General features: G+C 41.0%; 2 protein-coding genes across 3 annotated transcripts; one reads left to right on the top strand and one right to left on the bottom strand.

The window, feature by feature from the left end:
* Nucleotides 1-315: 315 nt before the first annotated feature.
* Nucleotides 316-12,697, top strand: pmelb (premelanosome protein b). Of its 2 annotated transcripts, none has more exons than XM_047360696.1 (12): nucleotides 316-444; nucleotides 2,272-2,367; nucleotides 2,466-2,612; nucleotides 2,941-3,060; nucleotides 3,148-3,309; nucleotides 4,607-4,939; nucleotides 5,879-6,094; nucleotides 7,556-7,693; nucleotides 7,800-7,902; nucleotides 9,307-9,512; nucleotides 9,590-9,680; nucleotides 12,285-12,697. In XM_047360696.1, the coding sequence occupies exons 1-12, from the start codon at nucleotides 384-386 to the stop codon at nucleotides 12,445-12,447; spliced, it is 1,836 nt and encodes a 611-aa protein (XP_047216652.1). In that variant the 5' UTR covers nucleotides 316-383; the 3' UTR covers nucleotides 12,448-12,697. The 2 variants fall into 2 exon arrangements, with proteins under 2 accessions (XP_047216652.1, XP_047216730.1); XM_047360774.1 differs by having other exon boundaries at nucleotides 5,915-6,094.
* A 195-nt stretch (nucleotides 12,698-12,892) lies between these two features.
* Nucleotides 12,893-15,732, bottom strand: tuba1c (tubulin, alpha 1c). The gene is made up of 4 exons (XM_047361276.1): nucleotides 15,581-15,732; nucleotides 14,360-14,582; nucleotides 14,122-14,270; nucleotides 12,893-14,030 (listed from the first exon to the last, which is right to left on the bottom strand). Exons 1-4 carry the CDS (start codon nucleotides 15,581-15,583, stop codon nucleotides 13,050-13,052), a joined length of 1,356 nt encoding a protein of 451 aa, XP_047217232.1. The 5' UTR covers nucleotides 15,584-15,732; the 3' UTR covers nucleotides 12,893-13,049.
* Nucleotides 15,733-21,748: the final 6,016 nt, after the last annotated feature.

Raw genomic sequence — 21,748 nt, forward strand, 5'->3', positions numbered from 1 at the left:
AGAGATTCTTTGACCTGAGCTGTTAATTTCTGCAGCTTCTCCTGAGTTATCATTAAGCTCTTGGCTGCTTCTCTGGTTTATGCTCTCTTTGCCTGGCCTGTCATTTGGTTTATGCACACTGCCTCATCCAGCTTCGCAACAAGTTCATGTAGAATCAGAAATTCTTGGGTAATTATGTGATGCTTTGTCTGCTGTGACTGTAATCCTCCTGAGCTGCATTTACTGTAAATAAATCACAATTAAACAAAGCAGACTCAGATCTTTGCTGAGGAGGGGTGATGCAGCAGAGGGGCAGGTGCTTTTGCTGCTAAAACCTCAGGGAGTTTATAAAGGCAGTTTGTTGCTGCCTCCTGCTTAGTAAGTGGACGTTTCACAGGGACAAGATGATGTGGACGTCCACGCTGTTCTTGGTGCTTCTGACAGTAACTTCACAAACTTCAGCGAGTGAGTACAGAAGATTAGTCACTTATTATTTACGAATTTACCATGGATAAAACAAAGTGTTGCATGCTTAAATGTAGCTAATGTATAAGATCTAAACTGAATTAGAGGAACTTCTGATGCTGAGTTCTACAAGTTAAAAGATGCAAGTTTAATTATTTGGTTAGTAAACAACAACCATCTGTTCAGATGATCTCATACAGATTTAACTGTTAATACGTGTGTCTCATTTTGGCAGTTGTGGTATGTCAAATTTCCATCAGAAAATCTGAGAACTACACTAATTGTGATGAGGGAAACTAACATTTCTACTACTATCAATACATATGTGGGAGCATATAAGTAAACACTTGTTTTTTCCAAAAGGATTTGAGAAAGAAACCAGCAGCCAAGTGCTACTAATCATCTGCAATTGTTTAATGGTTTTATTTGAAAGGCAGACTTTGGAAAGGTAGCTTTTCTGGGGGCAGGTTCTGTTAAGATAACACCTGGATGGAAAGCAAATAGCAATCAGAAATTGACTTTGAGAAGCAGCTGTTGCTGCCCATCAATCTGTGGTAGACTGTAAGACACGTTTTCCAACAATTTGAATAAAACATTTTGGGAGATGAGGACAGCAGCCAATCCATCTAGGAATGGACATCCCAACAAATTTATTCCAACTATAAATAAACCCCCAAGAGATCCTTCTACGATACTACAGGCGTTGATAAGCATGTTAAATCCCATCACAACATTATTAGAAAAAGAATAAAGAAATATAACTTATTTAAATGACACTCAGGAGAAAGCTTCTCTTCTCTGAAAATAATATAGTTGTCTGGCTCAGGTTTGCTATGCTGCATCTGAATGATCCACAAGATGCTTGGAACAGTGTCCTTTGAAAAGACCAGAAGATAGTAAAGATGTCTGGTGATAATGCAGAGTTTTATGTTTGGAGAAAACCAAGCACATCTGCATATCTGCTCAAACATTGCATAACAACTGATAGGCACAGTGGGTCAGGGGTGATGATGTGGGCTTGTTTTCATAGTCACATGACCTGGGAACATTGCAGTCATTGAGTCAATAATGAACTCCTCTGTGTACCAAACGATTCTGGATTCAAATGAGAGGCCATCTGTCCGACAGCTGAAGCTCGACCCAAACTGAGTTATCAAAAAGACAACAATGCCAAACACAGCAGCAAATCAACAACAGAACTGCTGAAGATAAAGAAAATCAATTTGTTGCAGTGGTCCAGTCAAAGTACAGACCTGATGCTGGTGAGACCTGCAAAATTTAATGAACTGAAGTAAATTCTTTAAATTACCATGGGCCAAACTTCCTCCATGACTATGGAAGAGTCAAATAAAATCGGACAGAAGATGTGAGTTAATTCTGCTAAAGTTGTTCTACAGAATGCTTTCATTCAACCTTTTTAAATGTCTCTGAAATAAATCCCACATGCTTCCAAACACACTGAATAAAGCAGATTTCTGTTTGGGTGTTCCACTTGATGTGTCCCATTTCCCCATTGTCCCTTGAATAATCATGATCAAATGCTTGATTTAGACTGAGTTCTGTTGCCAGTCTGGATATTTTATCCTAATTCTGCCCCGAGACACTGTTAATCCGTAATATAATCCTGGGCACTCAGATTAGCATCACATGAAAGAGATTGGTACCACAAGTTTTCATTGTTGTTAAAATTAACCAATTCATCCCTGACTTATTTCGAGCATAAAACAATTTGTAAAATCTCCCCAAATCATGAAGATTTCAATAAATAATTTTTTTAGGGTTATATTCAAATTAATTGCCGTATTGACCGTATTCTTTGTGTTTTAGAGGCTAAAAACCGCTTCACTCGCTACCCATCATGGAACACTAAAGTGTTCCCGATCTGGAAAGATGGCGACCCGAGATTTCAAAACTCCTGGCAAGGTTGTTGTGTTGTAATGTTGTGAACCGCAGTGTCATATCTTCTTCCACCACACGAGCAGGACTGATAAAGATATATTTCAACCTTTCTTCGTGATAAGGTGGAAGAGTGATCTTCAATGTTGGGAATGATTCACCAACTCTGACTGGAGCCAAAGTCACCTTTACCATTGACCTACAGTTTCCCCACAACCAAAAGGTGCTGCCTGACGGAAATGTGGTCTGGGCTGAAGACTGTGTAGTCAATGGTAACACACACACACACACACACACACACACACACACACACACACACACACACTCTTTCTTTAAAAAATGACAACGAATGTGCTTCAGTAGATATTAATCTAAGCTCTTTTTTTTTTTTACAAAAGATCATGTAACATTTGTGGCTTTAAATGAGTTTGATTTTGCTGGACTGAGGGCGAAAATAGGTCTTTGGAATGTAGAGGTTGCAGACGACCAATCTAGATATCTAGATGTTACTATATATATATACATATATATATATAAATAAAATTGAGACCATTCTTTGAACATATTTTGATAACCACCTCTCGCTCTCTCTCTTTGCAGGAACAAAGTACTTTAAGTCAGAGCCAGTTTACTCAACAAAGGACATAGCTGTTTTTCCCGATGGGACACCAGTAAAGGATGACAAAAAGCCAGCCTACGTGTTTGTGTGGAAGACATGGGGTGAGTGGAGATCTCAACAACTCAGTCCCTTGAATCTTCATGGACAGCATGTACTGACTGATTTCTCTTTGTCTGCTCCTTTGGCAGGTCAGTACTGGCAGGTAGCAGATGGGCCCTCCTCTTCTCTGACTATTAGTACAGATGACATCCCACTGGGCTCCTACACCATGGACATTGTCATCTATCACTCCCGGAGCAAGGAAAAATTTATTCCTTTAGGATATGCCTCTACACAGTTTTCCATCACTGGTAAGTTTGAACTGAACAGAAATCCAGAAATGGAAGTGCAAGATGTTTACACTGGAGGTTTTGACTGCTGAACCTTGATTGAGTGTGAATTTGGCATGTCTGCACAGTTCTAGTCAATAGTTTACTTGCACTCAGTATCTGGTGTTTATTTATTTGAAACGACTGGGTCTAGGTTGGATAATTCTTCTTGCAGGAATTTATTTAACTTGGTTGGTTTCTTGGCATGGACTTGTCTTTTCATCCCAGACCACAAATTTCTAATTGTATTGATATCAGGAGTTTGGAAACTAGTTCCAGAACCAGTTTTAATTTGCATTTCTGATCATTGAAATGTTAGAAAACTCAACAATGTCCAAGCTTTAACCACCAGACACAGCCTGTCATCCTCAAATAAATAAGGATTGGTTGGGATGTTCATGAACAACCCAAAAACCACCAAAGGACAATATCATTATAAACTGGAAACTGCTTCCACAAAGAAGCCAGTTTAAAATCAACATTGACTGAGAGGATGCCATCCCAAAAAAATCAGCACCTTCAAGCACGACTATCAGTCTGACCTGCCCACATGACAAGCAAAATGCTTTCCGCAGAAAGGTTTTTAGGTCAGGCATGACAAAAATGTAGCTGTTTACCAACTGTCAAGCATGGTAGTGTTATTATCATGCTGAGGGTCTGTTTAATTATTAGTGTTCATGGAGCAAAGTGAGTGGAGAAATGTGGATGGAGAGTGTATTGGAATTTTCTTAACAAAGTGGGAGAGAAATTAACTCATTAAAAGAGAAAATCCAGACTTTGTCTTTATAAGTTTTATTCAAAGGCATTCAGCGTTTGAAGACCCTGTCACTGAGCTTAGTCAGTGAAGCAGAGCCCCGATCAACATTTATACACAGTATTTAAAGAGTATGTGGGTGTTACCTCAACTTAAGAGTTACAGACCAACTCCTCTAGGGTAACAAAACACAGAGGTCAGAGGGGAGAGGGGTAAGGGAAGTTCAGAGCATTAAAAAGAATTTTCCACAACAAGAACTATTCCCAAATTCTTCAACTTAACCTCAGATCAACAGCTTGGATTGTTGAAAGGTGAACACGCCTGGGCGTTATAACAGGACATTCGTCCCAAACATGCATCATCACTGGTTCTGGAATGGATAAAGCAGGCTAACATTAAGCTTCAAGAAGGACATTCGCAAATTCTCAACCATTTAAAAAATCTGTGCCTCAATTTTGCTTAAACTTTTGGTTTATTAAAACAACCAGTTTAATGACTAAAACTAAAACTGTGTTATCTCCTCAGATCAAATCCCCTTTGCCATTGCCCTGGACCAAGTCAACGACTTCGTGGCTGGGGACATGCGCTTCGTGCAGAACAGAGCGATCGCCTTCACCGTGACCCTCCACGACCCCAGCGAGTACCTCAGCAACGCGGACGTCACCTTCAACTGGGACTTTGGGGATGAAAGTGGAGCCCTCATATCCAGAGAGCTGACTGTCACTCACACATATGTTAGCTCTGGCTCATTCAAACCCCAGGTGGTCATCCAGGCGGTCATACCTGATAAGGCCTGCGACCCACCGTCCAACACCCCAAACTCTACCCCTGGGTCACCTGCAGATCAGGCCACCACAGGTAACAACCTGTTAATATATTTTATGTATTTACTGGGTGGAAATTTGAATCTCTGGATGGGACACTGATTATGTTTTATAGTTGAGTTCCTGGGTCTCACCTAATTGAAGCTGACAAGAGGGAAGGTAGAGGAAAATATTAGATGATATTAGAACCATCAGTCAGTCATTTTCTACCGCTTATTCCATAGTGGGTCGTGGGGAAGCTGGTGCCTATCTCCAGCAGTCTATGTGCGAGAGGCAGGGTACACCCTGGACAGGTCGCCAGTCCATAGCAGGGCAACACACAAACAACCATACACACACTCACTCATATACCTAAGGGCAATTTAGAGTGACCAATTAACCTAACAGGCATGTCTTTGGACTGTGGGAGGAAGCCAGAGTACCCGGTGAGAACCCATGCATGCACAGGGAGAACATGCAAACTTCATGCAGAAAGACCCCTGGATGGGAATTGAACCCAGGACCTTCTTGCTGCAAGGCAACAGTGCTACCAACTGCACCACCGTGCAACCCGTGTTTTAGAACCTGTTTAATCTAAATTAATTGCAAGTTGCCAAAAACAACAACATTTTAAGGACAATCAAGTTTTAGAAACCACATAAATCCCCTATTAGTTGAAGCAAATATTTGCTCCCCCTAGCTATTTTTTTTCCTGCTGCCTGGTTGTGCACGTTCAGATTGAACGTGATAGAAATCCCAAAGAAATCAGATGCAATAATAGAATAATAATTTGAATGATTTGGGATTTTACAACCACTTAGATGTACAATCTCAGTATGTTGAACTGTATTTTTTATTATATTGAACAGGACAGTGTATAAATGAAATGAACTGCGTCTATTTTCTCTGTATAGTGACCTGGAATGAAGACATAATGTTTGCCAGTATTTCAATGACTTCGTCAAACTAATTCAATAATTTTCTGTGTATGAAGTGAAAGGTCCTGCTCTGGTGTCTGCTGTTCCCATAGTGATCTCCACCAAGCCAGCTCATTTGAATATCAACATGGTTCCCTCAGACACTGAGGAGGACAACGCTGAGAGCGAAGCCTCCACTGCCTCCATCATTCAGCCCCTCCAGGAAGCGGCCACAATGGCAAAGACTCCATCCCTTATGAACAAGCTGCCGGCTGCCAATGAGATGACAGGAAGTAAGTAACTACTACTTTAGAAAAGGAAAGAAAACGTTCCTGAGTGACCAAAGGTAATAAAACACACAACCAGAATGTGCCTGTTTAAAGCAAAGTACTGAACCAGTTATGTAAACCAATCTGTTTCCCAAAAATGTAAACATATTGCAAACCATCCATCCATCCATCCATCCATCCATCCATCCGCTTAAAGAGCTGTAAAAGAAGGGCTTTCTACAAAGGAGTTTTGAATGTAGGATTAAAAGCTAAAATGTGAACTAAAATGTTTCTACCTATTGTTTAAACATCAGACTCTACTGACCTTCCAATACTGTTACTGCCTTCTACTTTATGTGTTTTTCTACATTTGTTTTGTTCTTTGCTGCTATTTTCCAGTTAGTTTCACCAGAGACCAACTCCTAAGCATCAGGGGAGTCCTCTTTAAGCAGTTTATCTCTGGTTTACACCAGTCTAGAAACTTTCTCTTAGATCTTCGCTGGTTCGCTCCCTGGCAAACAAAATAGATGAGCTGCTCCTTTTCAAAACAAGGAACTGGGATTTCTTCTCTGCTTCACCAAAGGTTGGCTCTGTGAACACATCCTGGACAGTGCATTTCTGATGTCAGGCATCCAGCCGTTTCGAGCAGGCCGCAGTACAGAGCTCTCAGGGAAAAATGAAAGGAGGGGAAATCTGCTTTTATCTAAATGAATGTTGGTGTACTGATGTCACAGTGTGACAGAATCGTAAACACTTCAGGACAGTGGAGATGTTGGTGGACTTCTGGACTTCTGGAGAACAACCCACAAACTCCCTCCCCTCACCTTTAACAACACAGTATCTACTGTGGATCACTTCCAGTTCCAGGAACCACCTTTCTCAGGATCTGAGATGGTCCCCGAAAGAAGGCCCAGCAAATACTGTGCTTTCTGCAGCAGGTCAAGAAGTAAAAATTTCCATGAGAGCTGCTGGTCATCTTCTATCCAGCCATTATTCATTCTGTCCTGTGTTCGTCCATCACTGTGTGGTTTGGCTCAGCCACAAAACAGGGACATTTAGGTCTGCTGAGAGGATCATCAGGGCTGACCTTCCCTCCATCCATGACTTGTAAAGATCTAGGGTCAGGAAAGGAAGCAAAGATCTCTGCAGACCCCACACATCCTGGACACAAACTGTTTAGACTTTTCAGGTCGGTGCTACAGAGGGCACCCACAACAGATACAGTTTCTTCCCCCAGACCAACTCTGTGACTATTCTTGTTTTTATTCTTAATGTTTTTCATCTAATGTTTATATATCAATGTTTAATGTTTGTATGCAGTGAGTGTTTAAAAACCAAGGTGAAATTCCTACTTTGTGCACAATGAAGCTGATTCAGAATTTTTGGTATTTTAAAGTTGAATAAATGCATGCATGCTCTTTGAGTTAGCTACCAGATAACAAAAACCCCTAATAACAGTCTACATATTCTGTTTGTGGTGACCAGATGCAAAGAGAACAGTGAGGCTATCAGGGCGAGCTGCAGCCTTTCTTGTTGCTAAGAGAGACGCAGAAGATAAACCATCTGATGATGACTGCGTGATATATAGATATGGTTCCTTCTGCACTGGCATTGAAGTCTTTGGTGAGTTATTTTATAAAATCCAGGTAAACAACAAAAAAAAACAAACAACAAAGTACATTTTAAGATGGAAATTCCCATAAATGCTGCTCATCTTTTTTTCTTCCAGAGGGCATTGAAAAAGTAGAGATTGTGCAAATGGAAAACGTTCTGATGACAACACCTCAAAAAGACAGAAATGTTTTAGACATAACTGTGACCTGCCAAGGAAGGTGTGTACTCAATTCAATTCAATTCAGTTTTATTTATATAGCGCCAATTCACAACACATGTTGTCTCAAGGCACTTCACAACAGTCAGGTACATACATTCCAATTAATCCTAATCATTGAACAGTGCAGTAAACCCAGCAGAGTACATCCAGTCAGTGACTTGCAGCATTCCCTCCTCCTGGATGAGCATGTAGAGACAGTGGACAGTCACTGGCGTTGACTTTGCAGCAATCCCTCATACTGAGCATGCATGTATCGACAGTGGAGAGGAAAAACTCCCTTTTAAAAGGAAGAAACCTCCAGCAGAACCAGGCTCAGTGTGAGCAGCCATCTGCTACAACCGACTGGGGGTTTGAGAGAAAGAACGGAGTAGAGACACAAAAAGAACAAAGAAGCACGGATCCAGGAGTCCTTTCTATTGGAAGGAAATGTAAATGTTAATGGATGTAGCTCCTTTAGTCATTTCACCAAGAAAGAAAGAACAGATAAACTCTGAGCCAGTTTTCAAGGTTAGAGTCTGAAAGAGAGCACATAGAGTTAGTCACAGTAAAAGCTCAGTCAATCGCCATGTCTAGGAGAGAGAAAGGGTTAAACACTAAAAGACAGGGCTATGTGGGTCATCGGTAGAGGGTGAGCATTAAGTTGTTGCCAGCAGAAGCTTGGACGATGCCCCTCTCCATAAAGGTGTCACAGGTAGACACAGAGTCAGGCCAGGTGTAGCTTCTAGGAAGAGAATAGAGAGAACAAAGTTAAAAGCTGAAATAACAGCAAATAATGCAAAATTGGACAGTAGTGTGAGAATGTAGCGAAGAGGGTGAAAGTGGTCATTATGTCCTCCAGCAGCCTAAGCCTATAGCAGCATAACTACACAGATAGTTTCAGTTCAGATTATTTAGTTAAACGGCGCTTATTTACAACAATGTCATCTCAAGGAACCCCACAAAGGGTCCCACTGATGTTCATTGTTATACTAAAAACCACAAGGATTGGGATACCTCTCTCTGTCAGACTGATGCATGTAGCGACAGTGGAGAGGAAAAACTCCCTTTTAAAAGGAAGAAACCTCCAGCAGAACCAGGCTCAGTGTGAGCGGCCATCTGCCACGACCGACTGGGGGTTTGTGAGAACAGAGCAGAGACACACAAAGAATACAGAAGCACTGATCCAGGAGTACTTTCTATGGGAAGGAAAAGTAAATGTTAATGGATGTAGCTGCTTTAGTCATTTCACCTATAAAGAAAGAACAGATAAACTCTGAGCCAGTTTTCAAGGTTAGAGTCTGAAAAAGAGCACATATAATTAGTTACAGTAAAGCTCGTGTGCTATAATTTTGGTCAGGAATAAATCAACGTTGCATAGAACTTCAACAAAGTTTCCATTCATTGGGTTTTCTTCCTCCCACAGCCTTCCCAAAGAGGTTTGCAGTGTGATTCTGGATTCAAAATGTCTGAAGCCTATTCACATGGCGTGCAACATGGTAGAGCCCTCCAAAGAGTGCCAGTTGGTGTTGCGTCATTTCTTTAATTCCTCTGGGGTCTACTGCATCAACATTTCCATGGCAAATGATGTCAGTTTAGCTGCCACCACTGCCAAATTCACTGTAGACATGGGTATGTAACAAACCAGCAATGCTCCAGATCGTAGGCAGCTCTGTCAGGCATCTTGACACTGTTAACTTTTTTTACAGGCTCAGGTCTGTCTTCCTCCGGCACCATCGTCATGTTGTTGGGTGTCCTGGTACTCATTCTTGCAGTGGGAATCGTCGGATACTCCTACAAGTAAGAACTGTCGTTGTGAAAATCCTCCCCTCGCTCAAACTTTCCACAGTGGCTTTTATCAAGGATCCTAGAGCTTGAAGTAATATTTATATCTACAACTTCTTTAATTTGCATGGATAGGAACATATACAAATTAGCCATATCTCCTTCTTCCTCAGTACTGAAAGCAGCAGTTGATTCGCTCCCCTCATTGTTACAGCATGTCCTGAAGGGCTTCTACTGCTTTCTGTCCCCATCTGCTTTCCTATCTTTAAATGTTGGAAGCCGAGTTGCTCCAGTTCCTGTTTCATTTCAAATGGATCTCTACATAAGTCCAATAAACATTACACTGATGTTGCTGCCTATAGTAGTTGTAAAGTAGTTGCACATGTTTAAGGTACTATCTCAGATCAATAACATATGTATATGCCAGTTTATACATTCCACAGGAAACTATACATTTACAGCATAGCTCTGACATACAGGTGACTCCTTTATTAGATGTAATTAGAAGAATTTCAAAAATGCAAGAAGAAGAGAACACAAGAAAGCATTTCTAGGAGCACTGGGCAAACAAATGTGTTTTTCCTCTTAATTTATGGTTATCTCCAATCAAATATACTTTAAAGAAAATGTTTTTACGTTTTACCTAGATACATACAATTAATAATTTAACATTCAAGCTCAAGAGGCAGTTTCTTGACAGGATGCGTAGTTGGGAAGTTGTTGGCACTGCCCGTCTGCAGCAGGAAGGACCTGCATTGAATCCCACCCAGGACCTTTAATGAATTTACATATTCTCTCTGGATACATTTTCCCAATATGAAAAACCACCACCTTGCAGGTTTATCGGCCTCTCTACATTGCCCTTAGGCGTGAGTGCATGCATTCATTGTTGTCTGTTATGACCTGGAAACCAGTTGAGGGTGTTCTTTTATCCAAGAGATAGAGACCACTAGAGAGGCTTTATATCATACTGAATTACTTTGAATTACTTCAGAAAACTGAGACTTACAATTAACCATACTTTATTTTATCTACAAATCAAAAAAACTGTAAGATTTGCAAATTATTGTGGCTTAGTGACCAGATTATTGTTAAAAATAAAATGTATTTCTCAGCATTTTATACATTCAAATATGACAAAAACATGTTGTATGGCTGATGAATGATTTAATGAAATACACATCTTCAAAAAACAGTTTATTGCAACAACTATTGCAACAATTTTGGCCGCCAAGCTGAGCAGTCATATTGGATTTTGAGTGAAGGGTTGGTGAGAAGCCCTGGTGTCTTCAAGTTGGAATTCAGCCTTTCAGTTGTTTCTAAGATGACCTTTCATATTTTGAACAACATCTAATGCGTTATTAAAGCTAACTTATTTCTAACATTGTAGAGGTATGTCACATAACTTGCTGTCTGCGACTCTGAAAGAGAAAATGTTGCACAAAGTTGTTTTTTTTAAATTCTTTTTTATGAAAATTTATGTTTCTGAGCTTTTGTAAACTGTGGCATCAGAAACAAAGAGTTGAGGCTTTATCATTAACTGGTCGTGACTACAAACCTTGAGTAAACTATCAAGAAATTATCAAGATGAAGACAATTTAGTTGTAAGAAAGTAATATGGAAGTATTTACATAAATAAACAGTCCTCTGTGTCTGCTTCTGCTCGTATAGTTTCATATCAGGTTACTCTGTTCTCGATACTGTCATATTTCCTGGAGGGATAATGGTTTACTGCACCCGGTTGGCTGCGTTTGGCCTAGATCTAGATCCAAACCTACTGATAATGCTTGCTTGAAAATATTAAAGCACAAAGATCTTTTAAGTAATGGGTAGATGTTGAATTTAGGCTTACAGCAGTGTAGGTTACAGATGAGGAGTAGGTTTTAAAATGAAATGCTTACAACCAATTGTGCTTACCAAATAAAGTTCGTTTAAAACTCTTACCTTACCATTAATAACAACTGTGTTCTCCTTTGTGTTGGCCATTAAAACATTTCTTACCCAACCCAAAGGTAAGCTGCAAGAAGTTCTCTATAACAATGTATGAAAAGTGCAGCCCTAGCAATCATATTTTGGACTTTATTTGCCATTTTCATCTGGCTTGGGTTTAGTGCATCAAAAATAAATTTTATTTTTTAAAACTGCCTTATCTTTACTTGATAACTGCTTTTGATACTTGATTTTTTTCTACATATGTCGCCATGGTAACACTGATTGCTTGTCCAAGACAGCCCTTGGCTACATTTTGTGGCGTCATATCAACCACCTTATCGTGGGCTTGATTTTGTTAATGTTCGCAAACTCCAAAGTTTGCCTCACCCAGTAAGTTTAATCTGTGATTGGCTAAATCCAGTGGTGGATTCACTCAACTGTTCACTGGAAGCAACTCAGGCAAACCAATGTATTCAAAAGTAATCTTTTCATTCAAAAAGCCAGTGTACCTTGTTAAAAATATTTCTATATAAATTATTTTCTGTGAAAATGTTACAAAAGAATTTCAAGAACTCAACATATCATCAACAGAACCTCTTAATTATCTGGGGTTCAGTTAAATAATTTTCATCCTTGAATTACAACGTGTACAAGTGTAAATGATGTCTATTCTTCATGTTCGGACAGGCGTCTTAAACCCTACCGTCCTTTGACGGAAGACAAAGTTGCATCTGAAGGCCCACAGCTTAGTGGGGTCTGCGGCTCCTCTGCAGCTTCGATACTCTGGAAGTCCCTGAACAGACGAGGAGCCATCGACAACAGCCCTCTGCTGCAGGACAGGCCGCTGTAAATCCCCAGCATCACACAATCAAATACAGAGCGTGGCCCCTGGGATGCTTTTTATACTTGTTTTCTAAATAAAGGCCTCACAAATACGTATTACATAGTGTTAAAATTAAATAGTGTCTTTAGATTGTGCTTTAGGTGTGCTGATTCTTTTTTTTTTTTTTTACTTTCTTGAAGCAAGTTTGAACACAAACTCTAGGATTTGTACAAATCTGGATTTGGATGTTTTTCAAATAAATGTTTTAAATATTTCAGAGCTTGTGTGTTTATTTTAGTTTAGTACCATCATACATCTTTAGAATATAAAGGTATAATTTTTTTATCCTGCAAAATGTTGATTTTTTAAATAATTTAAAGTGTATATATCAAGTTGTCAATTTTTGCATTTTATAGAAAAAACTCCAATATAACATTTCAACATTAAAAAAAATAATAATTAGACAAACAACTTCACATCAGAGATTTTATTCAGAACAAAGCCAAACTTGACAATTTCAGGAGTTTTATTCAAACAGCCAAATTGATACTTTGATGGACAAACATCTCTGGTTTGAATGCGTTTAAGAACGTGTTGTAGTTAATTCCTGCTCAACTCCTCTGTTTATTTTAATACTCTTCTCCTTCCTCCTCTCCCTCACCCTCAATGGAGTCAACCCCAACCTCCTCATAATCCTTCTCCAAAGCTGCCATGTCCTCCCTGGCCTCGGAGAACTCTCCCTCCTCCATCCCCTCACCCACATACCAGTGGACGAATGCACGCTTGGCGTACATCAGATCGAACTTGTGATCCAGCCGAGCCCAGGCCTCTGCAATAGCAGTGGTGTTGCTCAGCATGCACACTGCCCTCTGAACCTTGGCTAGGTCACCACCAGGGACCACAGTGGGAGGCTGGTAGTTTATGCCAACCTTGAAGCCAGTGGGACACCAGTCCACAAACTGGATGGTGCGTTTGGTTTTGATGGTGGCGATGGCAGCATTCACATCTTTGGGCACCACGTCACCACGGAACAGAAGGCAGCAGGCCATGTACTTTCCGTGGCGAGGGTCACATTTTACCATCTGATTGGCCGGCTCGAAGCAGGCGTTGGTGATCTCAGCCACTGAGAGCTGCTCGTGGTAAGCCTTCTCTGCAGAGATCACAGGGGCGTAGGTGGCCAGAGGGAAGTGGATACGGGGGTACGGCACCAAGTTGGTCTGGAACTCTGTCAGATCAACATTCAGGGCACCATCAAAACGCAGAGACGCAGTGATGGAGGACACAATCTGGCTGATCAGTCTGTTCAGGTTGGTGTAGGTGGGGCGTTCGATGTCGAGGTTTCTGCGGCAGATATCATAAATGGCCTCATTGTCCACCATGAAGGCACAGTCGGAGTGCTCCAGGGTGGTGTGGGTGGTCAGGATGGAGTTGTAGGGCTCCACAACAGCAGTGGACACTTGGGGAGCTGGGTAGATTGAAAACTCCAGCTTGGACTTCTTTCCATAATCCACCGAGAGCCGCTCCATCAGCAGGGAGGTAAAACCTGAACCGGTTCCTCCACCGAAACTGTGGAAAACCAGGAAGCCCTGCAGGCCTGTGCACTGGTCAGCCTGGGGACAAAGATGGAAACCAAAATCAATTGCTGACCCACTTGAAGACCCAATGAGAAATTTGTTAAATACTGGCATTAGGTTTACCCACCAGTTTGCGAATCCTGTCCAGTACCAGGTCAATAATCTCTTTGCCAATGGTGTAGTGTCCACGGGCGTAGTTATTGGCAGCATCTTCTTTCCCAGTGATCAGCTGCTCAGGGTGGAACAGCTGACGGTAGGTCCCTGTGCGAACCTCATCTGAGTAGAAAATAAAGCACCAAATTAGCTTAAGTTTACGGTTATTTCACAGTAGTTCCCTATTTTCAACCAGAAATAATCATGCTTACCGATGACAGTGGGCTCCAGATCTACAAAAACGGCTCTGGGGACATGCTTTCCAGCTCCAGTCTCGCTGAAGAAGGTGTTGAAGGAATCATCTCCTCCTCCAAGAGTTTTGTCGCTGGGCATCTGTCCGTCCGGCTGGATCCCATGTTCCAGACAGTAGAGCTCCCAGCAGGCATTGCCAATCTGGACACCAGCCTGACCGACGTGGATAGAGATGCACTCACGCTGTGGAGCAAGGAACAAGACGTGTCAATTTAGATTAAACCCATTATAATTGAGGAGACGTTTAACTGTTCCCCCTGTCTGTGGGTAGCAGGAAGTGCAGCAGGAGGAGGCACCACCCTGCACCACACTGGGCAAGGGACTCGAAATGCCTGCCAGCAGCATCCCCCGCCCTCGTCTTTGATTCGCTTTTTTCATGCTCTGGCCTTTTTCTCCAACCATTGCGTCTCTTTTGCAAGCATAGGCACGCATGCAAATTAATTTGCATGCGTGCAGGCACTGGATGGGCCTAGAATATTCCACCTGATCTCCCTGGAGATGCACAATGACAGCGAATGTATGTTTTTTTATAATTAGGGTTTATTGGATCAGATCAGATTTGCTGTAAGAAGGTGAATTTAATCAAATTTATGCTGTGAGTTGCCACCTTGTTTAAAATAACATACATCATTTATTTTTATAAATCATGTATTGATACTATAAATAAAAAATAAAAGCCATCATAGTGAGTCCATTCATCTACAGTACACCCAATACGCCCCTCCACACCTTAATGAAGAACGTCGTAATATTCAAATTATTGTGTATAAACAGATTAAACTGAAATATTTAAGGTAAATTTAAATAATGAAGCAAATATGGTTGTTTATTAGCATTTTATGCGTTGTATCGCTTTCATTGTGCGTCTAAATGCCACCAGTCGAGCATTGTTCTTACCAAACAATGACAATCACGCCGTTCCCCAATTGCGCACCAATCTGTGCATCATCTTTATAAACTGACATCACCGTTGCATCTTAAATGTAACTAAAATACACAGTAAAGATCGAACACCTGAAATAAAACACCCCCATGTGTTAAAAGCCTTACGGAAAGAACAAAATCCTTCGCGACGTCGTTTGACAGCCGAGACACCGGCTCGGCCTGAACGGAGATCATTTTCTCCCTCACAAATTCTTCCAGTCGAGATATATTTACAACAATTAATAACCATTACTTACCATTTTTCCGTCTGAGGTTCAAGGAGGAAGAAGAGAAGGAGAAAACGCCAAGAAGGAGGCTTTGTAAAAACGGGGGGTTTGCGTTGCGTGTTGTACCCAACGGGGTCGATGCAACAACTGCTGAATGGGAGGGCGGTGCAAGCAGATTTATGCCGACAGGGCAGCGGATTTGCTCCTGTACAGAGTGGAAAAACACGATTCTACTGCCGCCATTTGGTGATGCTGCACAGATCAGACTGCAGGATATTTTAGGATTTTTGTAGGACTTAATCAGCAAATTTTTAACATAATACTAATCTATGCAGTCTGTTTAAGCTTATATGTATTACGTGATAGGGGTATTGGTGTAATATGTTTCTCCTCAGCCTCATATAAAATAATTTGAAAGGGAAAATTTGAAGTAATGGGAGGGTTCAGACAAAGCTAATTTATTATGCATACATCAGCATCCACCTGGGTGTGGCATTTTCTCGCCGCATCTGAAACAAATGGGTCGAAATGCCAACATAGACATCAAAATATCAAGAAGCTTCCATCACAAGCTGAAGGCTGCAGGCCGTTCATGTTGCAGAGAGCTGCTGTGATGATATCAGTCCAACATGGCAGCTCCTCCGATCTCCTCCCTCTTTGTCCCAGATCCTCTGCAATGATGTCATGCAGTGGGACGATCACGTGGCTGCCTGTGTCTCAGAGGCTGGGTTCGTGCAGGTTCTTCTGGTTCTGGCCTGTTCGAGGAACTGAAACTGCCTCAAAAGCAGTATATTTGAAATAATTCAAAGTGCCTTGGAAGTACAAGGCGGTGGCAACCAGGAGCCTCCAGCTTTAAATGCTGTTAGGAATCAAAAATATTTAAGAGATTTATAAATCACGGCTTTTTTCCAGCAGAAATGTGAATCTAAATGTGGGATTTCTCTCTCTGTTCTAAAGCAAGGGCATTGAGGATTTATCACTCTCTATATGACAGCAGGGATGAAAGAGAAAAACAGGAAACAGGAATGGTTGTGAGCCAGGAATACTTGAGAACATTCCCATCTACTCCTCCTCCCCCTTTTCATGTCCCTCCCCAGCAGCTGTGAAGCAGGGAGAGTCCGAGCAGCTGCTTGGTATAAGGAGAGAGGAGGATGGGAATGCTGGAGATGGGAGTGGTCCTCCATGGCATGGAGCTGACTGTGTCGATGCATCGATGCAAAGACAAAACCTGATACCCAACAATGTGGCAGAGCATATTCTCCATCTGTTGCAGGATGCCTCCTGTATGAGAGTGCAGACACAAAATGCAGAGAGATAATAGATTAGAGTTTATATTTTATATTAGCGTTAAACTATTTCTGAAGTCTCTGTTAGCTTCCTGGATATATTAACTTCCTGATATGTGAAAATGAAAGAAAATACATCTGATCAGGGATAACTGCTCTCAAACGCTGTGGTGATTGTCCTCCCGTATTCATTTTTTATTAATGCAATAAAATCTACAAATGGACATTTGCACGAAAAGAACCAAGAATCAGTAAGAGAACTGGTGAAACATAACTCAAAGCAAATAAATTACATCTTAGATAAATAAATGCAAAACTGAAATATGTCTAACAGAGCCTGGCTTGAGGCTTTTCCCACTTTTTTCAGGTTACAGCCACAAAGTCCAATGTATTTTCTATGGAGATTTCATGAGATAAACTAAGACAAGGTAGTGAATAACTTACATACACAACACTTACACATACAGGTCCTTCTCAAAATATTAGCATATTGTGATAAAGTTCATTATTTTCCATAATGTCATGATGAAAATTTAACATTCATGTATTTTAGATTCATTGCACACTAACTGAAATATTTCAGATCTTTTATTGTCTTAATACGGATGATTTTGGCATACAGCTCATGAAAACCCAAAATTCCTATCTCACAAAATTAGTATATTTCATCCGACCAATAAAAGAAAAGTGTTTTTAATACAAAAACCGTCAACCTTCAAATAATCATGTACAGTTATGCACTCAATACTTGGTCGGGAATCCTTTGGCAGAAATGACTGCTTCAATGCGGCGTGGCATGGAGGCAATCAGCCTGTGGCACTGCTGAGGTCTTATGGAGGCCCAGGATGCTTTGATAGCGGCCTTTAGCTCATCCAGAGTGTTGGGTCTTGAGTCTCTCAACGTTCTCTTCACAATATCCCACAGATTCTCTATGGGGTTCAGGTCAGGAGAGTTGGCAGGCCAATTGAGCACAGTGATACCATGGTCAGGAAACCATTTACCAGTGGTTTTGGCACTGTGAGCAGGTGCCAGGTCGTGCTGAAAAATGAAATCTTCATCTCCATAAAGCTTTTCAGCAGATGGAAGCATGAAGTGCTTCAAAATCTCCTGATAGCTAGCTGCATTGACCCTGCCCTTGATAAAACACAGTGGACCAACACCAGCAGCTGACACGGCACCCCAGACCATCACTGACTGTGGGTACTTGACACTGGACTTCTGGCATTTTGGCATTTCCTTCTCCCCAGTCTTCCTCCAGACTCTGGCACCTTGATTTCTGAATGACATGCAGAATTTGCTTTCATCCGCAAAAAGTACTTTGGACCACTGAGCAACAGTCCAGTGCTGCTTCTCTGTAGCCCAGGTCAGGCGCTTCTGCCACTGTTTCTGGTTCAAAAGTGGCTTGACCTGGGGAATGCGGCACCTGTAGCCCATTTCCTGCACACGCCTGTGCACGGTGGCTCTGGATGTTTCTACTCCAGACTCAGTCCACTGCTTCCGCAGGTCCCCCAAGGTCTGGAATCGGCCCTTCTCCACAATCTTCCTCAGGGTCCGGTCACCTCTTCTCGTTGTGCAGCGTTTTCTGCCACACTTTTTCCTTCCTACAGACTTCCCACTGAGGTGCCTTGATACAGCACTCTGGGAACAGCCTATTCGTTCAGAAATTTCTTTCTGTGTCTTACCCTCTTGTTTGAGGGTGTCAATAGTGGCCTTCTGGACAGCAGTCAGGTCGGCAGTCTTACTCATGATTGGGGTTTTGAGTGATGAACCAGGCTGGGAGTTTTAAAGGCCTCAGGAATCTTTTGCAGGTGTTTAGAGTTAACTCGTTGATTCAGATGATTAGGTTCATAGCTCGTTTAGAGACCCTTTTAATAATATGCTAATTTTGTGAGATAGGAATTTTGGGTTTTCATGAGCTGTATGCCAAAATCATCCGTATTAAGACAATAAAAGACCTGAAATATTTCAGTTAGTGTGCAATGAATCTAAAATATATGAATGTTAAATTTTCATCATGACATTATGGAAAATAATGAACTTTATCACAATATGGTAATATTTTGAGAAGGACCTGTACATCTTTGAAAATAGTGGAGGGTACGTATTAAATAGAAAGCATACATGAAAATCAATTTTCAAGTCTTTCCCCGGAATCTAAATTGTTTTGGGCCTGGGCTTTGACTGAACTATTCTAACAATTAATATGCTTTGATCTAAGTCCTTCCACTGTAGCTCTGGCCACATATTTGGGGCCGTTGCCCAGCTGCAAGCTGAACCTCCACCCAAACTCAAGCCTTTTGCTGTCTCAAACAAGTTCATTTCAAGTTTGTCCTATTTTTAATTCCTTACATCTTTCCATCAAGTTGGACCAGCTTTCTTGTTCTTTCCAAAGAAAACCCTCTCCATAGCATGATACCCACCTAAATGTTTCACTGTGGGAATGCTGTGTTTAGGGTTATGTGTGGTATTAATTATCAGCCACACAAAGGGTTTCGCATGTGAGCCTAAAAGCTAAATGTCATGTAATGGTAAAGGGCCTTGAGGGAGGCAAGAGCCAGGAAGATAAAAATAAACAATTTTACTGAAAAGAAAATTTAAAAACTAGATTCCCTAAAGGAACCCATAGAAACATGTGGGCATGAGTAACAGGATAATCTGACCAACTGTGAGAGCTTTAAGTAGGAGAACTGCTAACTGAACAAGAAGCAGGTGGTTGATTAGAAACTGGGTACAGCTGTGAGGGAAGGCACGTAACTGCTGATTAACTGAGGAAATGGCTGATGGGACCTATAGGGAATAAGGGAGCAGAATATAGTCACATTCAGTAAAATAGAACATGTATTCCAATGTTGTTCCATTGTTCATCAGATTAAGGGTATTTTTTTGAAAATAACCTTTAAACATTTATAAAACATACATTTCAAAAGCCCACATTTCTGCATTAAAACGTTTTTTATGGGGAAGATTGTAAAATTCTGATATAAAATGTCATGTTTTCATTAGCTGCTAGCAGAAAATCCTCATAATTAACATAAATAAAGGTTTGAAAACATCAGTTTGTGTCCATTATATTGTGTTTCACTTAATGAGCTAAGTTACGGAAATAAATTAACTTTTCAACAATATTCTAATTTATTGCATGGGTCTGTCAAGCAAAGCAGAAAACAAAGGTCCCAGAGAATATTGTTAGGGTCAGAATACCTTGTTCCATATTTTGCCTGAGTACCCTGCATGGCTTGTGACAAATCTTACAGTTATTATGGCTTACTTTCAACAACGGCTTTCTTCTCTTCTATAAAGAGCACACAGTTAATGTCCAGTCAACACATTCTCCAACCCGAGCTGTGGATCTCTGCAGCTCCTTCAGAGTTACTTTCTAATTGATGACGTTTTGGTGGATTGGCATGTCTTACATGGTTTGTAGATGTTTCATAATCTCTCCATTTTTAGATGTTGGATTGAACCCTGTGAAATGTCCAAATATTGGGATATTGTTTAACAACCTAACCCTTCTTTATCTTCTCCACAACTTTATCTCTGACCTGTCATGTTCCTCGGTCTTCATGAGGCTGTTTGGTCACATACATTTTTTAAAGGGAAGTGGTGTTTCTGTGTTAGACTATGACGTGAAATCCAAATAAAATTACACTGAAGTCTGTGACTAAATGTAAAAAAACACTAGTATGTTTGCAAGCCACTTTAGCCGAAGCTCAACATGTGTGTAGTCCAACTGTAATGACAAATCATATATTTCACAGTTATTTAAAGTGATACAAGCAGATTATGGCATTACTCATTTTTTGAGGGGAAATATGTATGGAAAACAATTAGGTGGAAAAATTCAGTTAAAACTCTGAAGATGCTCACCTCCATTCTCATTATTTGCCGTCAACATACCCAATCATGGCCGGATCCATCTCTGTAGAAATCTGTCAAAGGTTGCTTGTTCAACATAGAGTTTGTGACTGAGATCAGCTCCCCTCTATTCTTGTGCTTCTTGTGAATAAACAGAGTAAGCCGGGGTTTTTTTTTAGTATGCTTTTTAAAAACTCAGCATTTTATTGCCATAGAAAATCATTACTCAACTCTATTTTTACTGTCAGTAGTCATTTGTTGTTAAAAATACCACACTGAATAGTACCTTTAGGCATACCCACAGTCAAAGAAGGTATAGCATGATTCTGACCACTGTTGGCATGGAGATTATTTTGTTGTTAGCAACTAAGGGGCTTAACGGTCTGTTGGTCTTAAACAGTTTATGGTCGTTGTCTTCGAAAGGTGATAGTTTAGGGAGGACAATAACACTAAACCCAAAAAGAAAGAGTTGCTTTGTCTCATCCATCTTAAAGTCATAACACACCATCCTCGGGAGAGCAAAAGGGCGTTTCCGTTACAGAGACAAGAAGAAGAGATCTGTGGAAAGAGAAGATCACATCCCCCCGAGTGCACGGCACAGCCTCCAAACGCTGCTTCAGTTAAAGCTGGGTCACGTGTCGGCCAGATAAAGGCACTCTCTGTGTGTGCTTACCAGGCTGTTACCAGGCAACTCCTTTATTCACCTCGCAAGAACCGTTACATCTTAGGAGCAGGGATGGAGGGGGAAGGGTTGGGCATCTGCAGCTCTCTGTGGCCTACATCCCTCCTGTGTGATGGGGCAATTTGACCTCTTTTAACGAAAGAAAACTGTAAAGTCCCAGCCAAACGATAAGAAAATAAAATCAGATAAAGACCACATCCGTCATGTAACAGCAGGGAGTTCTGAATAACATGCAAATTAAACAGCACAGCGTCAATTAGTGCAATAAGGTGTAAAAAAGCCTATACTAGGCTGACATGTGTTGGACATGAGTTAAATTATGTTTTATTTATGCTTTGCTATTCTAAGGCTGTGCAAAATCGGAAATATCCTCAT

This window comes from Girardinichthys multiradiatus, chromosome 1 (genome assembly GCF_021462225.1).
Source record: "Girardinichthys multiradiatus isolate DD_20200921_A chromosome 1, DD_fGirMul_XY1, whole genome shotgun sequence".
In the NCBI taxonomy this organism is placed as follows: Eukaryota; Metazoa; Chordata; class Actinopteri; order Cyprinodontiformes; family Goodeidae; genus Girardinichthys; species Girardinichthys multiradiatus.